This window comes from Macadamia integrifolia, chromosome 4 (genome assembly GCF_013358625.1).
Source record: "Macadamia integrifolia cultivar HAES 741 chromosome 4, SCU_Mint_v3, whole genome shotgun sequence".
NCBI lineage: Eukaryota > Viridiplantae > Streptophyta > Magnoliopsida > Proteales > Proteaceae > Macadamia > Macadamia integrifolia.
In genome coordinates this window covers 11,997,882-12,017,209 of record NC_056560.1, presented here as the reverse complement: position 1 = coordinate 12,017,209, position 19,328 = coordinate 11,997,882, and the positions used below count along the sequence as shown (strand labels likewise).

Sequence of the window (19,328 nt, the reverse complement as noted above, 5' to 3'; positions counted from 1 at the left end):
AATAGTAGATAGGTGATGAGTAAGAGAATACCAATAATTCAAAGGCAAAGAATTTCCCAAAGGTTCTTGTTAGATTGAATAAGGACAATAGTTCAGATGATTTGATTTTGGTGTATCCTAAATTATATCGATTCCACCCATTTTACGAATAATGTATACCCTCTGAGTAGTACTTTCAAGTGACTGGAGAGGAATTGAGGCTCAAGGAGACGATCAGTAGAACATGTCTAGTTGCTTTAAAGCCATCTATCATGGATTTGGCTCCTTTGTGACGCAGCAGTGTCTGGATCGCATCAAACACCCAAAAATGCCTTGGGTTGCATACAACTACCTTGGACTCCGTGGCAAAGCGTTTCTGACCATTGCATGCATATCTATCGTATGGATTCACAAATCGTCCCAAATGGAAATTGTGGACCCACTTCCAACCCGTTTATTGATTACCATCTCTTTTAAGGTAGGAAGAACATTGTAAAGCCTTCCACACCCAAGTAGGGAATTTGGGCTGTGTTTGGTGTGCGTTTTTGTATCTAGTTGTTTAATGGATGCAGCAGCAGAAATGCAACCCAACACCTGGGCATGCATTCCAAAGGGCTCTCAGCCGCTGGATGTGTGCAGGAGAACTCTCTCCGGTGCCGGAGAGGATCTAAATCCTCTGAGCATTGATCTAGGTGTGTCAAATGTATTGAGTTTCACTAGTGGCATCGAGTCCATTGGGAACATGAACAATATTCAAACAAAGCAGGAAGAGTAAATATTTTACAGACAAATCAGGAGTAAAATTTGCTGATGCCTAACAAACAGAGCCAATGGAAGATTAAATATTTAGAGACAAAATTAAGAGTAAATTTTCATTTTCATCAATTTTACGCTAAAACAAAATTAAGAGTAAATTTTCATTTTCAGCTATTTTACGCCAAAACAAACAGAGCCAATGGAAAACCCCTAACAAAGATTAACTACATCCATTTTTAATAGGATTTCTGTAAAATTGTCACTTCGGCCTTCACTTTGTATAGGATCAGAAAGTCCAGAATATCTTCATCCATCCAAGGTAATTACAGAAGTGAAAAATGTTAAACCCATTAAACCCATCACCCCCCACCCCCAACACCCCGCCCCCACCCAAAAAAAATGGAACCCTTCATCTTTTAAAATTTTTTTTATTCCGGTAGGTTATTTATGGGTATCCCCACCCGGACCCAGACAATATCCGTTTCACTGAAATGGGAGCAGACAGTCCCCAATTTCAGCTTCCACTTGTAAGGCTAATAAACCATGAAGACTACTAAGAAACCTAACTCTAGATGGCCTTCAAAATTTAGAATCCCGCTATGAATACATAAGCTACATTTGTACAACTTGATGCAGATCCAAAGTGTTAACTCACTGGGACAGGATTCATCTTATGCCTGCTTCAAGCCACTCGAACTTGGAGGATAAGATGTACGTGCCTCTTGAAGATGGACCTCAACTCTTCATTTGCTTCCACACCTATTCTCCTATATTTAACATTTCACACATTCATATTAAACAAGGAATAAGAAATTATCGTCAATAAAAATCATATGCATTTAATTATAGGTAATAAGGGACGGCAAAAATCCTAAAAGCAACCTCAGTGATCAAGACCATCCAAGTGATTACAGACAGAGATCTCCCAGCCCAAAAATAAGAAAAGAGACCAAATTAAACATGAGTAATTGACTAATTTCTTCTCCGTCTATAGTCTGATAACCAATAGGTTACTGTACCAAAGACAGTAGACCTCAAAAGTAAAAGAAACCTGGGCTCAGAGAATATAATTACCCTATTTTAGATCCATTCTTTCCCACCAGAATCTTGCGCTGGCTTTGTTTTTGAGTGATAAAATGCTGCTCAATCCTAAGAGAACCGTCCCTCAGCTCCTTCCAATCCATCAAGCGATGATCCATAATATAGGGAATTTCCTGGAACAAGAGAGTAATTACAAGGGAAATAAAACTACTACAAAACTTAGAGAGGTAAGAATAGCAGCAGTACCTGATGAATATGGTGTAACATCTTTTCCCGGACTACTTCTAATGATATATTCTTCATTACATCTTCACTCAAGGTGGAGGGTTCTTCATCCCAGGGTCTTTTAACTGCCTAAGAGATAAACGTTTAATTGCCAGTTAGGGGCATTTAATGTAACTTGGTGAAGAAGCAAAAGTGCTTTTGTTACTCCGGAAACTACTAAAGGCTACAAAATTAAGTAGATAAGAATTATTTTACTGAAAAACAGAAGACATAGCATGTTTAGCAATATAGAATACTAACTAATTCCAAATGAAAAGCTTGATTAGAAACATGGTTCAAGGTCTTGGTGAGATCTCAGATTTTTCTTGGTTTCGACAACAACCAAGTCAAAACCACTTACGAGATAGAAGAAGTTCAATATCTTGACCAAAATTTTGTATCGTCTTTTCCAGGTTGAAATTGCACGTGCAAATTGATATAAATAGCGCAACTTGACAGGACTTGGTCAAAATTTGGACCCAGTCTTGGTAAGCTTGACTTCTCTCACCTAATGGAAGAATTCTCCCCCAAATTGGATTTTTGGTGCATCTTTAGACCAAATAATACCCAAAAGGCAAATGGAACAAGTGGATTTGTTGCTCAATAAAACTTGAAGACAACATATTTTTTTCATTTTTTCGCAAAAAAATATGATGAATACTTGGTTGTTTGGATTGAAGTTTTTATACGTTAAAAAATATTGCCCGATCTATGACCTGACACTCTGACAGAGTCCAGTTGTATTAAATGTTTTTAAATCATTTTTTAATTTTTATGCAAAAAAAAATGATTTTCTTGCAAAAGCAAAATTGAAAAGAAAAAATAGTGTTTAAGTAATTTTTTAGAACCCATTTTTATATATATGTTGGACACTGTTGGATGATCTACAGCCTCACAGATTCGCTTTTTGATCTTCCAATTAAAATTAATTATTAAAATTATAAAAATTGTGATAAATAGGGAAGAAATAGACCTTTTGGTTTAAAATTCTTTAAAATTGATGCAAGGATTGATAATGTATTTCAACTTGAAAATGATGATTCTTGTCTCATTATTCTATATTTTTATATTAACAATGGTATTATTATCTCTAGAAAAAAAAATTACAATAATAATAATAATAATAATAATAATAAATTACAAGAGTTGGGGGAAAAATAGAAAATAACTAAATGATTGTTCTAGGACTTTGAAATGACGTTGAATAGCTAATAATGCACCCAAGTTCCTTACTAGGTGTAACATGCCAAGTCTAAGCGCTCAAGGAAGGAAGGCTAAAGAAGGCAGATGAGCGAAGGGTGGAAGAAGATTTTGATGTGGCAGTCTTACACAGACATCAACTAGCAGGGGCTGCCTCTGATGACTTTGACAGTGACTACATGCCTGCTGATTTCGAGACACAGGCAGAATGGAGACAATACTAGCAGGCTAAGGCAGAGAGCCAACTCTCACATCACATGGAGAGGGTTAGGGCTGCAGCGATGGGTAAAGGAGCAAGTGGTTCTGGCTTTAGAGCAGCTGCATCAAATTCATGGCCCATAGGGGAGAGGAGGAAGAAGCAGAGGCAGGGGGATTTGCCTTTCAAGATAAACCAGAGTGTGAGAGCAGTCACACCCCCACCCCCACCCCCACCCCTAGATGATGATCACATTGAGGTTCTTTAGAAGGATACTAGACAAAGAACTATAAAGCAAGTCAAGGGTGGTTGGAAGAGAAACTTGGTGATGCAATGTTCAAGTTCTTATTCCATAATAGCATCCCAACTAATGTTGCTTAGGGGACATACTACTAGGACATGATTGACATTGCAGGGAGGGCTGGCCCAGGAGTCAAGGGTCCCACTCCATGGAAATTGATTGTTTATTTTCCCCAGCAAAAGGAGCTAGATGAGTCCATTGATCGATTAAGGGGGCATGGGAACACTATGGAGTTATTGTGATGTGTGATGGTTGGACTAGACCCACACTAGACACTAGATGGTCCATCATCAACTTCAGGTGTATTGTGATGGTGAGTCTTGTCTTTCTAAAGTTAGTGGATGCATCCAAGGAGAAAAATGATGCAATGTATGTAGATATATATATATATATATATAAGTTTCTGAAGGACAGAAGGAAGTTGTGCAGGAGGTAGGGCTAGAGAACATTTTCCAAGTAGTGACAGACAATGGGAGTAACTTCAAAAAGGCAAGGAAGAGACTAATGAATAGAAAAAGCAAGAGGATCCACCTATTTTGGACACCATGTGCTGCCCATTGCATTGACCTCGTGCTTAAAGACATGGGGAAGAGATCCCTGGTAGCGCGTGTGGCCAAGCAGGCAAGACAAGTGACCACATTTGTCTATAACCATGGACTTTCTTTACAATTATCAAGGGAGAAATGTGAAGGGGATCTGGTGAGGCCTGGCATAACACGATTTTCCACCTACCACATTACATTGATGAGCTTTTAGGTAAAGATGGCTGGCTTGAGATCTATGGTTGCTAGTGAGAAGTGCTTTAGTTGGAGGGAGTCGGGTTCGCTAGGTGGTAAGGCAGCACAGGCCACCATCTCTAGTGACTAGTTTAGCAGGACTTGAAGAAGGTCCTTATATTGGATCACGTGGTAAGGGTCCTGAGTATCTCAGAGAAGAAGCCTGCATTTCCATACTTGTATGCTGCCATGGAGCTAATGCAGGAGAAGGTGAGAGCACTGATACCTAGAGGTGGGAGGCCAATATTAAAATCATTGAGGGCCCATGGGAAAAGCACTTGATGCATCCACTGCATAGAGCTGGTGAGTTTTATATGTGTAGTCCAAAATACTTAATTTACATTCGACTTAAATATTCATAAGCACTGACAAGTTATTTATGGAATTTTCAGTATACTGTCTCAATCTCTGGGATGGATGATTCATCGCTCGTAGTAGTGGCAAATGTGGTGGTGAAGTTGGTCCTAAAGCAACTTTAAAAGTAAAAGGCAACAATGAGGTGAGACTTCATAGTCGCTTATCTATAAGGAATGCAAATACTCTATTATTTACTAATAATGTAAGACATGTTTGAAATGGCATTAGACAGAGGACTTTGGAGATGTTACTGGGAGTTTCAGTTGTGTAGCTGCAATGGCTGCTAGAGAATCCGTAGCCCTTGGTAGGTCCACTGTATTATTTATCATCTTGTCTCCATTGAATTCATATACTAATAAAAAATCCTAATATTCTAAATTTCTAATGCAGGTGAATGGTGGGTCATCTAGGAAAAGACACACTTAACTTAAGAAAGATAACAACCAAGGATCTCTCAAACTTGTCCTGCCTTCGGATGAGAGCACAACTGGAGTATATTCTCATTCATCCATAGCAAGAGGCGGAACCTACTGGGTAAAAAATGATTGGAGTAGTTGGAGTTTGTGCATTACAACATGGGATTGAAGATGCAACACAAATGTCAAGGCATGGAGGGTCATAATAATCCAATAAAGCTTGCCAACATTTTCGAGATTGACTTAGATGATAAGGAGGATCCACTATACTAGTGGGATGACAGGGATCGAGGTGACCTTGTTATGGATCAAGATGGAGGTAGGCCTGACCCCAAGATAGCTACTTAGATGGGAACTGACATGGATGGGCATATGTTGTCTCACAAGGGCCGTGTGCGTTCACAGACATCCCGCACGTGTAGCCCACACAAGAGGCTCACATCGTCGATTTATAGCACCAGTTGAGGACCAAGATAGCATGGAGTCCATGGATGTCACGATCAGGAGTTTGACTGACACTATTGGCGGCATGAATATGGAAATGGTATTCATGGGGAGTAGTGGTGTGCACCATCATCCATATATGGCACGGGGAGCCCCCGTTTCGACTATAGTCACTATACTGGGTATGGTCAGTTTGGGCAGGTCAGCTCATCATTATTGTCCTCTACCTCTAAGTATGAGTGTTAGTCACACACTAGGTCAGGTTTTGTGGACATCATCTTCGGAATCTCGACTCCCAACCATACATGCCAAGGCCAATTCCGATTCCACAGGTTGCATCTAGTGGCGGTGGCTCTCGATCAAGTTCCTTACGTTTCAAAGATATATACCCAAGGTGAGGGTACCTCCAAAATGCTGAAGTTTCCTTTAATTCCTAATGCTTATTTAAGTTGTTCTACTTAAATTATGTGTTCTTACTAAAGATTGTATTGAATAGCTTAGGGTAGAGATTATATACAGCGTAGAGAATAGCTTAGGGTAGAGATTATATACAGCGTAGACTGCCAACCTAGGGTCTGAAGTCAAAATACCATTTTGGTTTTCATTTTTTACAATTGAATGTTTCTACCATGTTTAGAAGACCTAAAATAGGCTGGATGACAAGATTTAGGAGCTAACTTGGCCATATCACCACCGAAACCGTACCCTAAACTTGCTGGAAAAAAAAAATGCAAGGTTTTGGCAAGATATCGAGATATCTCAGTTTTAGGCCAGACTGAAACCATGCCCAAAACTGAGACCTCGAACCTTGATTAGAAAGGGGAAGGGGTAACTATTTGAGTAATCATATTTGAATAAGAATAAAAATTGTCTAAATACTATAAACCATCGAAATAAGATAAAAAGATGATAACATGCCTGATCCATCAAATATTGAGTGAGATTTTTTACTCCTGAACCTTTGAGACCCGATATCATAAAATATCTACAAAATAAATGATTGAGCAATGCATCAAAACCTTACACAACTATAACAATATCTAAAAGCAAAAGATAATAATACCTTTCATATCCAGGAAGATCACCAAATTCTTCAGCAACTTTCAACAAGTCTTTCTTCACTTCAACTAGATCAACCTTATTCATGCATAACACCCGCTTTTGCTTTGGGTGTGCCTGTGCTCCCAAATGTTTAATCAACTTTAAGACCCTCTTGTCAGGTCTACATTAAAGAAAGTGTTAAACAGTCAGAGATATCAGTGCTACCACACATACTACACAAGCTATAAATGTTTGTAAAATCATTTAGTCAATTACAATGCAACTGAAGCTTCAGTAAATAGAGTGCAGATAGGATCAAGAAAAACATGAACAGATAAAATATAGGATAATTTAACCAACCCAATTTCTCAAGCATTATTTTGACAAACTACTTGAATGTATTACTACAACTCAGTATATGCACAAGAATGATACTTTAGGTTCTAATAAAGTAAAAAATAAGATTTTTGTTTTAATATACATTATATTAGAGGGGAATCTAACAAAACAAGTCATGGATATGCCAGATTTGCAGAAAAATACTCAACTTGATGTTTGGAAGCTGGGATTTGTTAATCTACTTATGTTAGTGACCCAAACATGCCTGATCTGAAAATCTCTCAACTTCTAGTTAAGGGGTCTTCATTGCCTTGACCTCCCACAGTTCTTACAATCGTCATCACGCCCTCGTACATGTCTTTGATAATTTCTTCTCCAAGACACACCTTGTACATGTCCATTAGATTTTTATGTAAGGACCTTAATATACCAAGGGAGCGCCTATCCACTCAACATAGATTAATGGTCATGAATATATGCACTTCCTAGAAGCGTAAGGAAAGGGAGCACACTTGCACTATAATAAGGTCTTGGAACTTAAAGGGGATAACTTGATTTCATTCGCTCATAAAATGGTCAAACAATGAAAGTGGAACTTTGAGGGGGACACTAACATGATGTGGAACAAGATAACAACTTGTATTAAGAAGGTTGCTAAAGATGTCTTAAGGGAATCAAAAGGAAAGCATCATCCCACTAGGGAGACTTGGTCGTGGGATGATGACGTTTAAGAAACCATTAAGACTAACAAAACTAGCTTTACAACTTGGCAAGGGAATAAAGACGTAGAAGATCTAAAAAGGTATAAGTCTACCAAAAATGAAGCTAAGAAGATTGTAGAGAAAGCAAGAAGAAAGAAGTATGAAGGTCTCTATAACCATCTAAGCATAACGGAGGGAGAACAAAACTATATATAAGATAGTTAAAATGAGAGAAAGGAAGAATATAGATTTTGACCATGTCAGATATATTAAATTGATGATAGTATAATGTTAATAAGGGATGAGGACATTATGAAGAGATGGAAAGAGTATTTTTACGGTCTACTAATTGGAGACGTTTCAAATAAGAATCGCCCGGATGACTGCACTGCTCATCAAGATACCTCATAGATAAGACACCAGGCCCAGATGAGATCCCAATAGAAGTGTAGAAGAGCTTAAGATATGTGGTGTATCTTAGTTAACCAATCTATTTAACTAGATTATGAGCAAGAAAATGACAGATGAATGGAGAATAAGCACCATCAAAACTAAAGGTGATATTCAAAGCTACAATAACTGAAGGCGATATTCAAAGCTATAATAACTGAAGGCGATATTCAAAGCTATAATAACTAAAGGCCTAAAACTAATGACTCATACTGTTAAATTATGGAAGAGAGTTATTGAAGCCCACCTGAGAAGAAAAACTACTGTCTCGGAGAACCAATTAGGTTTTATGCTAGGTAAATCCATGCCATAAGTTATTTACTTACTCAGGAGGCTCATGTAAAGATTTAGAATTTGCAAGAAGGATCCCCATATGGTCTTTATTGACCTAAAAAAAGCCTACGATAGAGTCTTTACAGAGTTAATTTGGCATGCACTAGAGAAGAGAAAGGTGCCAAGTAAGTATGTGGATATGATTAAAGATATATATTGAGGGTGTGGTGAATATTGAGAGAACTGTGGGAGGCAAAGTAATGAATTCCCAATCACAATTGGGTTACATCAAGGATCAGCTTTAAGCACTTATTTGTTTGTACTTATTGTGGATGATCTAACTAGGAAAATTCAAGATGAGATTTTGTGGTGTATGTTTTTTGCTGATGATATTGTTTTGGTGGTGGACATAGCTGGCAAGGAGGCAAGGTGAACCAAGGTGTTGGAGGGCTGCCTAAGTGCTTAGGCAACAAAGCGACAAGGCGAGGCAAACAATTGTTATTTTCCCTATTTTCTAACATTATTTAGTATACTACATATACCTTGTATCATAAAAAATCAACATTAAACCACATCAAGTCATAAAAGATCAACATTAAGCGACATCAAGAAATAAAAAATCTACATCAAGTCACACCAAATCACAAAAAATCAACATTTAAAAAAATGTTCTTGTTCCATAATAAGTTTGACTGATCATATGATTTTATTTTTACAGGAGACTTTTTACATTAGGCATAGCATAAAACCAGCTTTCCAACAAGTCTAAGATTACTTAAATCTGAGTTGTAATGACAAATTTATGTTCTAGTCAAACTTATTTTAAAGTATACGAATGCTATTAAAATCGTATGAATAAAATAATTTTATGGACATCAAAACAAATGATTAGTTTTTACCGGACTTTTGGTATTTAGCGATGTTTTACAATGAAAAGATTTATAAAATTTTCAGAATTGAGAAAAACAACATTTGAAAGTTGAAAATTGCCCCTACAACCAAAAATCAAATTTTCTTCTTGGACTGGGGGTTGACTTTTTATCCTTTTGGAATTTGATTTTTAAACTATTTTTATTGGATTAAAATAGGGTGTGTTTGCTTATTCGTAAATAATATCTTAAGTAAATAACATTTACTTAAATGATATTTGGCATAAATAAGTGCCAAAATATAAACGACATGCAGTGCAATAAGGCGATAATTGCCGAGGCCCCAGAAAAACCGCCTGGACACCAAGGCAACGCCTTGACAACTATGGTGGTGAATGAGACAAAGCAAGGGTTAATGCTAGGTTGGAGTTATAGAGATCAACCTTGGAATTAGGAGATTTTAATATAAGTAGAATGAAGATGGAGTATATGGTGTGTAACTTTAGTTATACTAAGACAGATAATGAAATGGTGAAGGCTGAGGGGAGACAAAGAGATATTGCAAAGTGATTATTTTAGATATCTGGGGTCAACCATAAATAAAGAAGGTGATATAGAGAATGATGCCTCACAAAGAATTAAAATGGGATGGATGAAGTGGAGAGATTTGTCCGGGGTGTTGTGTGATCGATGTATTCCTTTAAAGCTTAAAGGAAAATTCTATAGGACAATCGTTAGATCGGCTACGATGTATGGGGCATAATGCAAGATTTATATCATGTCACTTCACGATATATAAGTCCATACTTTGATCATAACTATCAAATGACATAAATATCAGCAAGGTTATGCCGACTAGGTAAGTGACTGAAAACCTCTCCGTTGTTACCAAACTTGAGTCACGTGGCAAGTTTCAACAGCCCTGAACTTTTAAACTCATGTAATATTCTTAAACCAGCTAGAAACATAATTAACAATTGATTCCCAGAAAAGCATAACAATGAAAATACAACTATTAATAACAGGAAACACAAAATTATGGGCCTATTCCCAAGTTTATAGGTTGGGATTTGTTACAAACTGTTTCAATAAGAGCACTTGGCAGATTTAGTGTGCAGAATGTTTCCTGGGAGAAGCAACATAAGCCCCACTCCTCAATTAATTTCAAAAGCAACTCCATCACAAGTTGAAAGGGATACTTGGGATCATATCTCCATAGTCATCCTAAACCATAAGGGTATTTGATCTTCTGGAGCAAGTAATTGCCTTTGGCACAGATTTGATTCTCTCGCGTGACTATGATTTTTTTTTCTCTTCTAGGGTGGTTTAATTTTTATTATTTTTTCAATATAATGACTTAGGAGCCAAAACTCCAACAAAAAATGGTCAGAAATACAAGAATGAAATATACACAATTTAGGAGAGATTCCTGAGAGAATTTTTCTCCCTTCATTTTATGAATCACTCCCCCCCCCCCCTCTCTTTCTCCTGAATTTTTGTGAGCTAAACAAGAAGCACAGGAGGTTTAGATTTAACAAGAGATGCCAAATTGAAAAAAATATAGAAGATATATGAAAGGTCAAGTGGGAAAAATTGCTTACTTGGAAAGATGCCTATGGACATCAAAAATTACTATTAGCACATCGTACAGATCAACAGAGGTCCAAGCACTTACTACACGAACTTTCACATCAGTTTTAAAAGGGTGACCACTACTTTTCAACATTAGACCTGGAGTATCAAAGAAGCACTGTTCACAGGCAATCAGAGCCATGTAGAAGTAGAATATAATGCTGTAAAGAAAGTAAAAAAACCAAAAGTTGATTAATATTTAACGATTTATTTGCACCAAAGGAAGAATCGATAAAATGAAACACATACCAAATATGTTTTGCTCATTACAAATTCAGTGAATGAAGCAAATATATTTAATTTTTTTGCAACAGGCAACGGGAACTCAAAGTCTAATAATATGGCCACGTCAGCATCCAACAGACCTGGCCAATCCACGTACCTATATACTAGGAAGGCCATAGGACCATAGGACCACTTAACTTTGAATGGGTCAAAGCATCACGAATCACAGGTACACCCCAGAAATACCAATAGTTCTTAGTTTCATTTCAAAGCATCACGAATCACAGGTACACGGTACACCCCAGAAATACCAATAGTTCTTAATTTCATTTAAAACAACTAATTATGAACAGTATGGCTTATAATGGGCATCATAAAAATTATGTACCAAGTGACGACGTGGAAAAAAAATAAGCCAGGGGAAGAGTGCAAACTGAAGGTAAAATTACCACAATTGGAATTCCAAAGTTGGTTCACAAATAGCCATAACTTGGGTTATCTTTTCAGCCTGTTTGGGTTCTATCTCACCTTTATCGAGCAGCATATTTAAAAGGTATTTTCCAGATTGTGTGGGAGTTCCAATGCCAGCTGTACGGAGGACCATTGAGTATAAGTTTCCTTAAGGAAGTGAAATTCGACAGGGCCAGAACACTGTGATGTCGTGAATAGTGTCACATCTAGGAAGTTGCCTTGTGTGAAGATATTGGAAGGTTTTTGTCAAGCTTTGAACAGCAAGACAGCAAGAGGAATCAATTGGGACGTTCTAGAATAGTAAAGACTTTGCTGGATTTGTTTCCTTTGTTAACAGTGTTTGGAAGTCTCGGTTTCCTATTTATTTGATTTCCTTTTTGAGTTTATTCTCTTTGTACAAGGAAGAATCTTCTAGAGACTTTCCTTTTTCAGTTTGTTTCTATTTTGTTCCTTCTTGTGAGGCAAGTCTTATCTCTATATAATGTAATGGCCCTTAAGAGATCACACACGATTTTAAGTTAAGAAAGAAGATTTGTTTACAAACTTGTTGGCTGTGAAATACAGTTGAGGTGAGAGGCCTTTGAGTGGGTGAAATACCTAAGGAAGAGTGAAAAACTCAACCCATTATCCCTTTCTTCTATCCCCATCTTTCCTTCCATCGATTTTCCTTTTCCCTTTTCTTTTATTTCCATTAGTTCCAGAGAATTATCATTTTTTTTTTTGAGTCTCGATCACCAGTCTTCGAAGGTCAACATTAAGCCCTGCTGTACTGTTCTGTTGGAGACCTGCAGCAGCCATTGAAGACTAGTTTTCCAGGCCAGCAGTTGACCCCTCATATCTTCCAGACTGTGGGCCATTGCAGGCCAAATTTGGAGGGTCTAACAAGGACAAGCAAAGGGCCACTTGACTAGCTTTGAGGCCACATCGAGGCCTAGTTGCTGGAATCTCTAAATCTTCCTTTGGGTTCCCTAATTCAAGAATCTTCATATCTTCCCAATCAGCCACCAGTTCAGGCCCTAATTTTTAGGTTTGTCTAAGGACATCATCAACAGCATTCAACCAAGGAATCAGCCCTTCTTGCGCTTCCTACTGTGAGTTCTAATATTTCTCTGATTTGACGTAAGAATCCCTTATCTGAGGTACTTTGTTAAAAATCCCTAATCTGAAGTACTGTGTTCTGTCCCTATTTCTGATTTGTTACAGGCAGTTATTTGCTGGGTTTAGAACTTATTCCCGGTGGTTATTTGGTCCTGATTTGCTGTCTAATCGGTAGGATAGCACATTGATTGTTTGCTGGGTTATTTTCTATTTTGTCCTAGCCGTTAGGCAGTATATGTGAGTTTCTATTGCTGGTTTTGGGGTTGGTAGTGTACTGTTATCAATACCTGTGTTGGAGTGTTTTACTTGGGGTTGGGTACTTGTATTCACTCTTGCATCAACTATTAGTTGAGTACCGATGTGCAACAGATATGCTAGGGAGAAAGACTAACTCAAGGTTATTATTATTTTAGAGTAGTTGATCTGACCCAGCACAACAACAAGCTGGGTGAACACAAATATGTTGGGAAAGATAAACTGTAAAATAGAAGGCAAGAAGAGTTTTCCTGACATTTCTTCTCCCTCGGTGCCACATGAAGGAAATGCCACGTGCAAGGACCATGGGAATTTGGGTTGTTCATGCAAAGGAGTGTTGATGTATACATTGATCCTACCCTTCCCTAATAGTTCGAGCTTTTAGGTGAAACGGTAGCGAAGACTTGTTGGGATCAAGTGCTGACTAGTCATCTAAAAGCCCGGACTTGTAGGGAAGGCGCTACTTTATTTCCTTAAACTAGCCCCCTTAGTGCCACGGTATTAACAAGCCGGGGTCCTGGGCGAGACTTTGGGTACACCCCCAACCATCCCTCGCAAAGCCAAGCTCCCAGCACAATCTGGAAAAATGCAATTGGGGAGACTCAAACCTGTGACTCGGCTCTTATACCACTTACCGGGAACTCGGAGATCAAGTGCTGACCAGTCATCTAAAAGCCCGGACTTGTAGAGAATAAGTACTTCATTTCCTTAAATTGGCCCCCTTAGCGCCACGGCACGAATGAGCCGGGGTCTGGTGCGGGATTTTGGGTGCACCCCCAACAATCCCCCCCCCTCAATGTTCACTACCATTTCACCTAAAATCCTAAATTTTGAACCTTCCCTATGCGTATCAATGAAGTCTTTCACCAGGTGTATCAGACCAACAGGTCCTTCTTGTCTTCTTCACACTTCGGTCTACATCACTTTCGAAATGTATATAGGAAACTTTATCGAAATTTCACCAAAATATGTTGGTCTGTAGAGGGTGAGACGGGGTAAAATCCTAATTTTTGAACCTTCCCTATGTGTATCAGTCCAACAGGTCCTTCTTGTCTTCTTTACACTTCAGTCTACATCACTTTCGAAATGTATATGGGAAATTTATCAAAATTTCACCAAAATATTTTTGTTTGCAGAGGGTGAAATGGTGAAATCCTAAATTTTGCATCTTCCCTATGTGAACAGGTTGCTTTTTGTGATTAAAAAAACACAGAAGCTGAAAAACATAAAAAAGTAGAATGATGCGTGCAAATGATTCTCCAACTTTGTGAACCCAACAGGTGGGGTCCAGGGTCTAGAAAGAAGATCTAGGAAACCACACAGGCAGGGACCACAATTAAAACTAGGATCTGAACTAAAATTTTTGAAGGAAAAGGTCAGAAAACTAGACAGAATTCATAAATTAATGAAATTTTAGGAAAAACCAGTTTGCCAACAAAACAACAGATCCCAGACTCTGTAATCAATGGTAGATAATTTCAAAATGATCATAAACAAGAATATTTGATGGTGAAGTGGTGAACCAGAGGGGTAAAATAAGAGCTACAACTTCCAAATCCTAAACCAACTGGACTGCAAATTAACCAATAGAGTCTATTAGGCTTAGAGAGCTGACCCAAACAAAAGAAACTGGAAAAATAATAGAGTTATGGAAGGACAATGGGTCAGTTGCAGTTGCAGAAAATTCAAAAAACTGAGCAAGAAACTAAGAGGGAAGATTAAAAAATTATAAAACAGTAACCAATCAACTGAATTAAGAGAATACAATGACAGAACGTTAGGAAACAGATTTGAGTTCAGTCATATTACAAGATAAGCATCTATGAGGAAAAATAAGTCTTAGAAATATAGCTGAAAACAGGGAAGCCGCCTGTAGCAGGAAAGAAAGAACAGTAGAAAGAATAAAGGAAGAAAAAGAAGAAGAATAAAGGACGAGGAGAAGGATGGGTCACACCTGAGACAAATAACTCAGATCTGAATCAATCAGAGAGAGAGAAAGAAGACAACAGTTGACCAGCATACATGCACAGTAGTACATAACACAATTTTCTTCTATTATTCCACTGTCTGATTGGTCAAGCTTAGGCAGAAACAATTATTAAAAACTCAAATTGAGCTGGAGGGAACTTAGGCATGGGCTTCCAAACTAGGTCTTGTCTGCCCAGACAGGCTTGTACAACTGCATCACCAATGCAATGTTCAACCATGCACACACCTTCGTAACCAACCAAGGGCATGTCAACCACATTCATTTTCTTGCTTCCATACCAATAAAAGCTAAGTGATGCATGATAAAGATGAGGAGGACATACAATCTGTGTGTTTCCTTTAGTCATCACTCCTAAGACTTCATGGATTGTTGTATTTGTCTTCCGTGAAACAGCAGAAACTTTTGTTCCAACCTGATGAAAAACGAAAACATCAGCATAAAAGGAAACCATCAATAAATATTGCGATATTTTTTCCCATAATGGAAAGTAACTCATTATCAATAACAAACAACACTATTTTAGCTTTAAAAGTTAAAAATCATTTCCATATTTCTTTTCATTTGACAAGGCAGAGATTTTACAATGAGAGAATTAGAAATCATTTCCATATTTCTTTTCTTTTGACAAGGTAGAGATTTTACAATGAGAGAAAAACCCAGAAGAGAGATGAGCAGACCACTAACAGAAATACAATTACTATATGCCACAGTTTTTGCCTACATAGGTTTGCCACCTATGATTCAACATCTTGATTTACAACATTGATGTTCCATTTTAACAATCTAACAACCCCAATAAAAAAAAAAAAAAAGGAACAGAAATGGAAGCTGCATGGGCATTAGAAGAAGAAGAAGAATAAGAATAAACCAAAACTGTTGCTTCAGTCAATTACAAGAAGACATAAATGCAGAATCAAACTTATTTTATAATGATAGTCGATAACTGGAAATTCCATAGCACCTTAAATCCCATGAAAACATAATTTCGACAAACATTAATAATGATTTCTCACAGGGTTTCATAGATGAGGTTCCAACTCAACTCCAGTACACCAAAAGATAATCAGAAATCAAAATTCTTGCGTGAAAGAAATTCACTCAATCTGAAAAAATTCAGAACAATCTAAATCTATTTGCCATCCTCCCCCCAACCACCCCCCCCCCAAAAAAATGTCTGCACTCGTAAACAAGAGTTACATGTCAGTAGAATCATGAGGAAAAACATACCTTGGCATCATAATTGCTTTAAAACAGAAAACTTTTTTTTTTTTTGGGGGGGGGGGGTGGTGTGGGGGGAGGGGGAGGGGGAGGAAACAGGCAACAAATATAGGAGTGTAAACTAAGGCTGCATCTGGAATTTTCTATTTTGGGGGCTGGTGTTGGGAATGATGTGGGGCCCATGGTCAAAAAGCAAAAAATGAAGAGCATCAAAAGGGATACCTTGCAAGTTGATTCCTGTTCCTCTCTTCCCTTATTCAATATTCTATTTTCTATTTATTTTCCAATATCTCAGGGCCTCAGGCCACTCTTCTACCTATTTCCTACCTTGCAGCGACCTCTGTTTTCATTCTTATCCCAGTGAACTTCTATACATCATGTCTTCTTATTTATTGATCTGTTTAGTCAGAAATTTCATATCTAACATTTATTCGAAGAGGTCTCTTGTTTAGTCAGTTCCATATTCTTCCATGTCGACTGGAGATCCATTCTGCAATTCCACCTCATGGGTTCTAGGCTTAGGAGATCAGATATGCCATTACAGTCTTTCTTACTTCTACAATAGACTCATTTCTTCTACATGCAGTATCAAAGAAGAAGAAGAAAAGGATCAGCTGGTATGGTCCTACTATAGAGTTTCTTTGTCTTTAGGAATCTAATACAGTCCTGGTCTTAGTGTAGTAAGTAGGAGTCACTTTGATTTTGTTTATTCAGTAATTTTGGCTGGAATTAGGTTAGTATCATTCCAGCTTGAATTTCAAAAGTTATGTTAATGTCCTAGATGGAATAGGAGTCTCCCTTAGCCAGTTGATGGCTTAGCTTTTGCTTTCAGTTATAGACTTTTAGTTTGGGATTCGACTTTTGTCAGTCCATAACTCCGAATTGGAGATTTCTATAAATAGATTTAAAGGCATGCAACCCCCACCTCATGATTTTATGAAGTGAAAGGGTTCTCTGAGCAAGCAAGGTGGAAAGGCATCTCCCATGCATTCCTACATCATCATAGTTTTAACCGTAGGATGAGGCAGCTTTGAAGGATGGCCATTACAGTTTTTTCCTTCTAAGAGATAAGGGTGCACATTTGTATCCAACAATCTTACAAGTAATACTGTAGATAAATACTAACAGTCCGTGTCCACCCTGCTAGCTCAGAGAACCTTTTCCCTTTTCTAAATCATATCTCAGTTTTCTTCTACACACTACTAAATCAGTACTTGCACTGAGTGGATTCTCAGGTTCAACTTGGTAGATGCCAGGGGCTTCCAGGTGGATTCTTGGACTGTTCTCTCTCTTCAATTTTCTACTTAATTTATCTCAACAATAAACCAGTTTAGGAATCTAATACGTCCTGGTCTCAGGAGTCACTTTTGACTTTTTATTCAGTACTGTTGGCTAGAATTAGGTCGGTATCATTCCAGATTGAATTTTGAGAGTTATGTTAATGTCTTAGATGGAATAGGACTCTCCATTAGCCAGTCAATAGCTTAGTTTTTGTTTTCAGTTATAGACTTAAGTTTTGGATTTGTTTTTTGGCAGTCCATATTGGAGACTGAAACTGTCCAGCGTCAATTCTATAAATAGATCTGAAGACATTCAACCCCCGTCCCCATGATTTTATGAATCATATTTCTGTTTTCTTCTACACATTGTTAAATCAGTACTTTCTCTGAGTGAATTTCTATACACTGCTAAATCAGTACTTCCTCTGAGTTCTCAGGTTCAACTTGGTAGATGCCAAGGAGCTTTCTGGTGGATTCCTGGCCTGTTCTCTCCTGAATTTTCTACTTAATTTATCTCAACAATAGACCAGCTTTTTCTAGCTTCTAAACAACTGTGGCACCCCTGTTCTATCAAGTTTTGCTGCTAGTTTTCTGTCATACTTTCAAGAATACAGCTTAGTGTCATCTCAGATTTGGTATTCAACTTTCTGAATAATTGTTTTTGGAATAGCTGATTTTTTAATATTGAGTTTGAACTGTAGGAATACTAATACTGTATCTGCAGCCCTGTTTTCCTAGTATCACTACGATTAGCCTGCGCAGGCCATAATAGATCTCTGCCTGCTGAGATCTTCTGCAATCAGAGTCTATACAATAAAGAGTTATGAAAAGTATTACAAAGAAAAGAAAAAACAGCAATTCCAAATTGACTATTCCACTCTCTCAAATACAAAATAGTGAAATTGCCACAAAAAAAAGGGAGTGCAGAAAGAACAGGACAAGCAACAAACCATGAAATTTGTGAGAGCTGATTTCCCAGCATTAGGAGCTCCAATAATCCCAACAGACAACGACTTCTGATCTTCCTCCTTCACAACCATGTCCTCTTCTTCAACATCATCGGGCTTCTCCAATGCTGCGTGAAGCAAAGCTTTTGCAAGCAAGGAAGCACGCCGTCCCTCTTCATCTTGGACCACAACTTTAGAACTTTCCTTCTGGGTTTCAATCCCAAATATTTTCTGATCAACCCTCATCCGATATTCCTTATTCCATATAGGCTGCCTTGGATGTTTGGCTTCAGAATCCAAATCGATAGTAGGCAATGCATAATCACTACTGTCAAAGGCAGGAATGTCATCACTGTCTTCACCGGTGTTGATGGGGTCGTCTTGTTGAGGTTCGGATGCATAGAATCGAATGAAATGGATAGAGCTGAGATGAGTTCTGTGGGTTAACGTAGAAAGGGTAGAAATTCCCCTCAGAGCTCTCAAAGCTTTCATTTCAGGCACTGAAAAAAAAATTCCACAGCTACGCTTAGAATGAAACAAAGTTTTGAAGAAAGAGAGTAATCGAAGGAACTGGATGGAAATATACCTTGTAGAAACCCTAGAACTCGTCCTTTATCATATTTCCTCTGAATTCTTAACACAGTCGGCTATGGGAGTTAACGGCTCTCTCTCTCTCGCTCCTCATTCATCGTTTCATCTTCCTCCGTTTTCCTTATATTTTGAAAAATCTGAAATGCCCTATCTACCAAATTTGTATATCCCAAATTACCCTTCGAACTTTACTCTGTTTTTAGGAAATTTAGAGGCAA

At 37.9% G+C, this 19,328-nt stretch overlaps 1 protein-coding gene across 1 annotated transcript; it reads right to left on the bottom strand.

The window, feature by feature from the left end:
• Positions 1–837: 837 nt before the first annotated feature.
• LOC122076759 (GTP-binding protein ERG) lies at positions 838–19,322 on the bottom strand. The gene is made up of 9 exons (XM_042642271.1): positions 19,106–19,322; positions 18,523–19,019; positions 15,397–15,486; positions 11,005–11,153; positions 6,794–6,952; positions 6,649–6,715; positions 2,023–2,130; positions 1,810–1,949; positions 838–1,502 (listed from the first exon to the last, which is right to left on the bottom strand). Exons 2-9 carry the CDS (start codon positions 19,009–19,011, stop codon positions 1,418–1,420), a joined length of 1,287 nt encoding a protein of 428 aa, XP_042498205.1. The 5' UTR covers positions 19,012–19,019; positions 19,106–19,322; the 3' UTR covers positions 838–1,417.
• Positions 19,323–19,328: the final 6 nt, after the last annotated feature.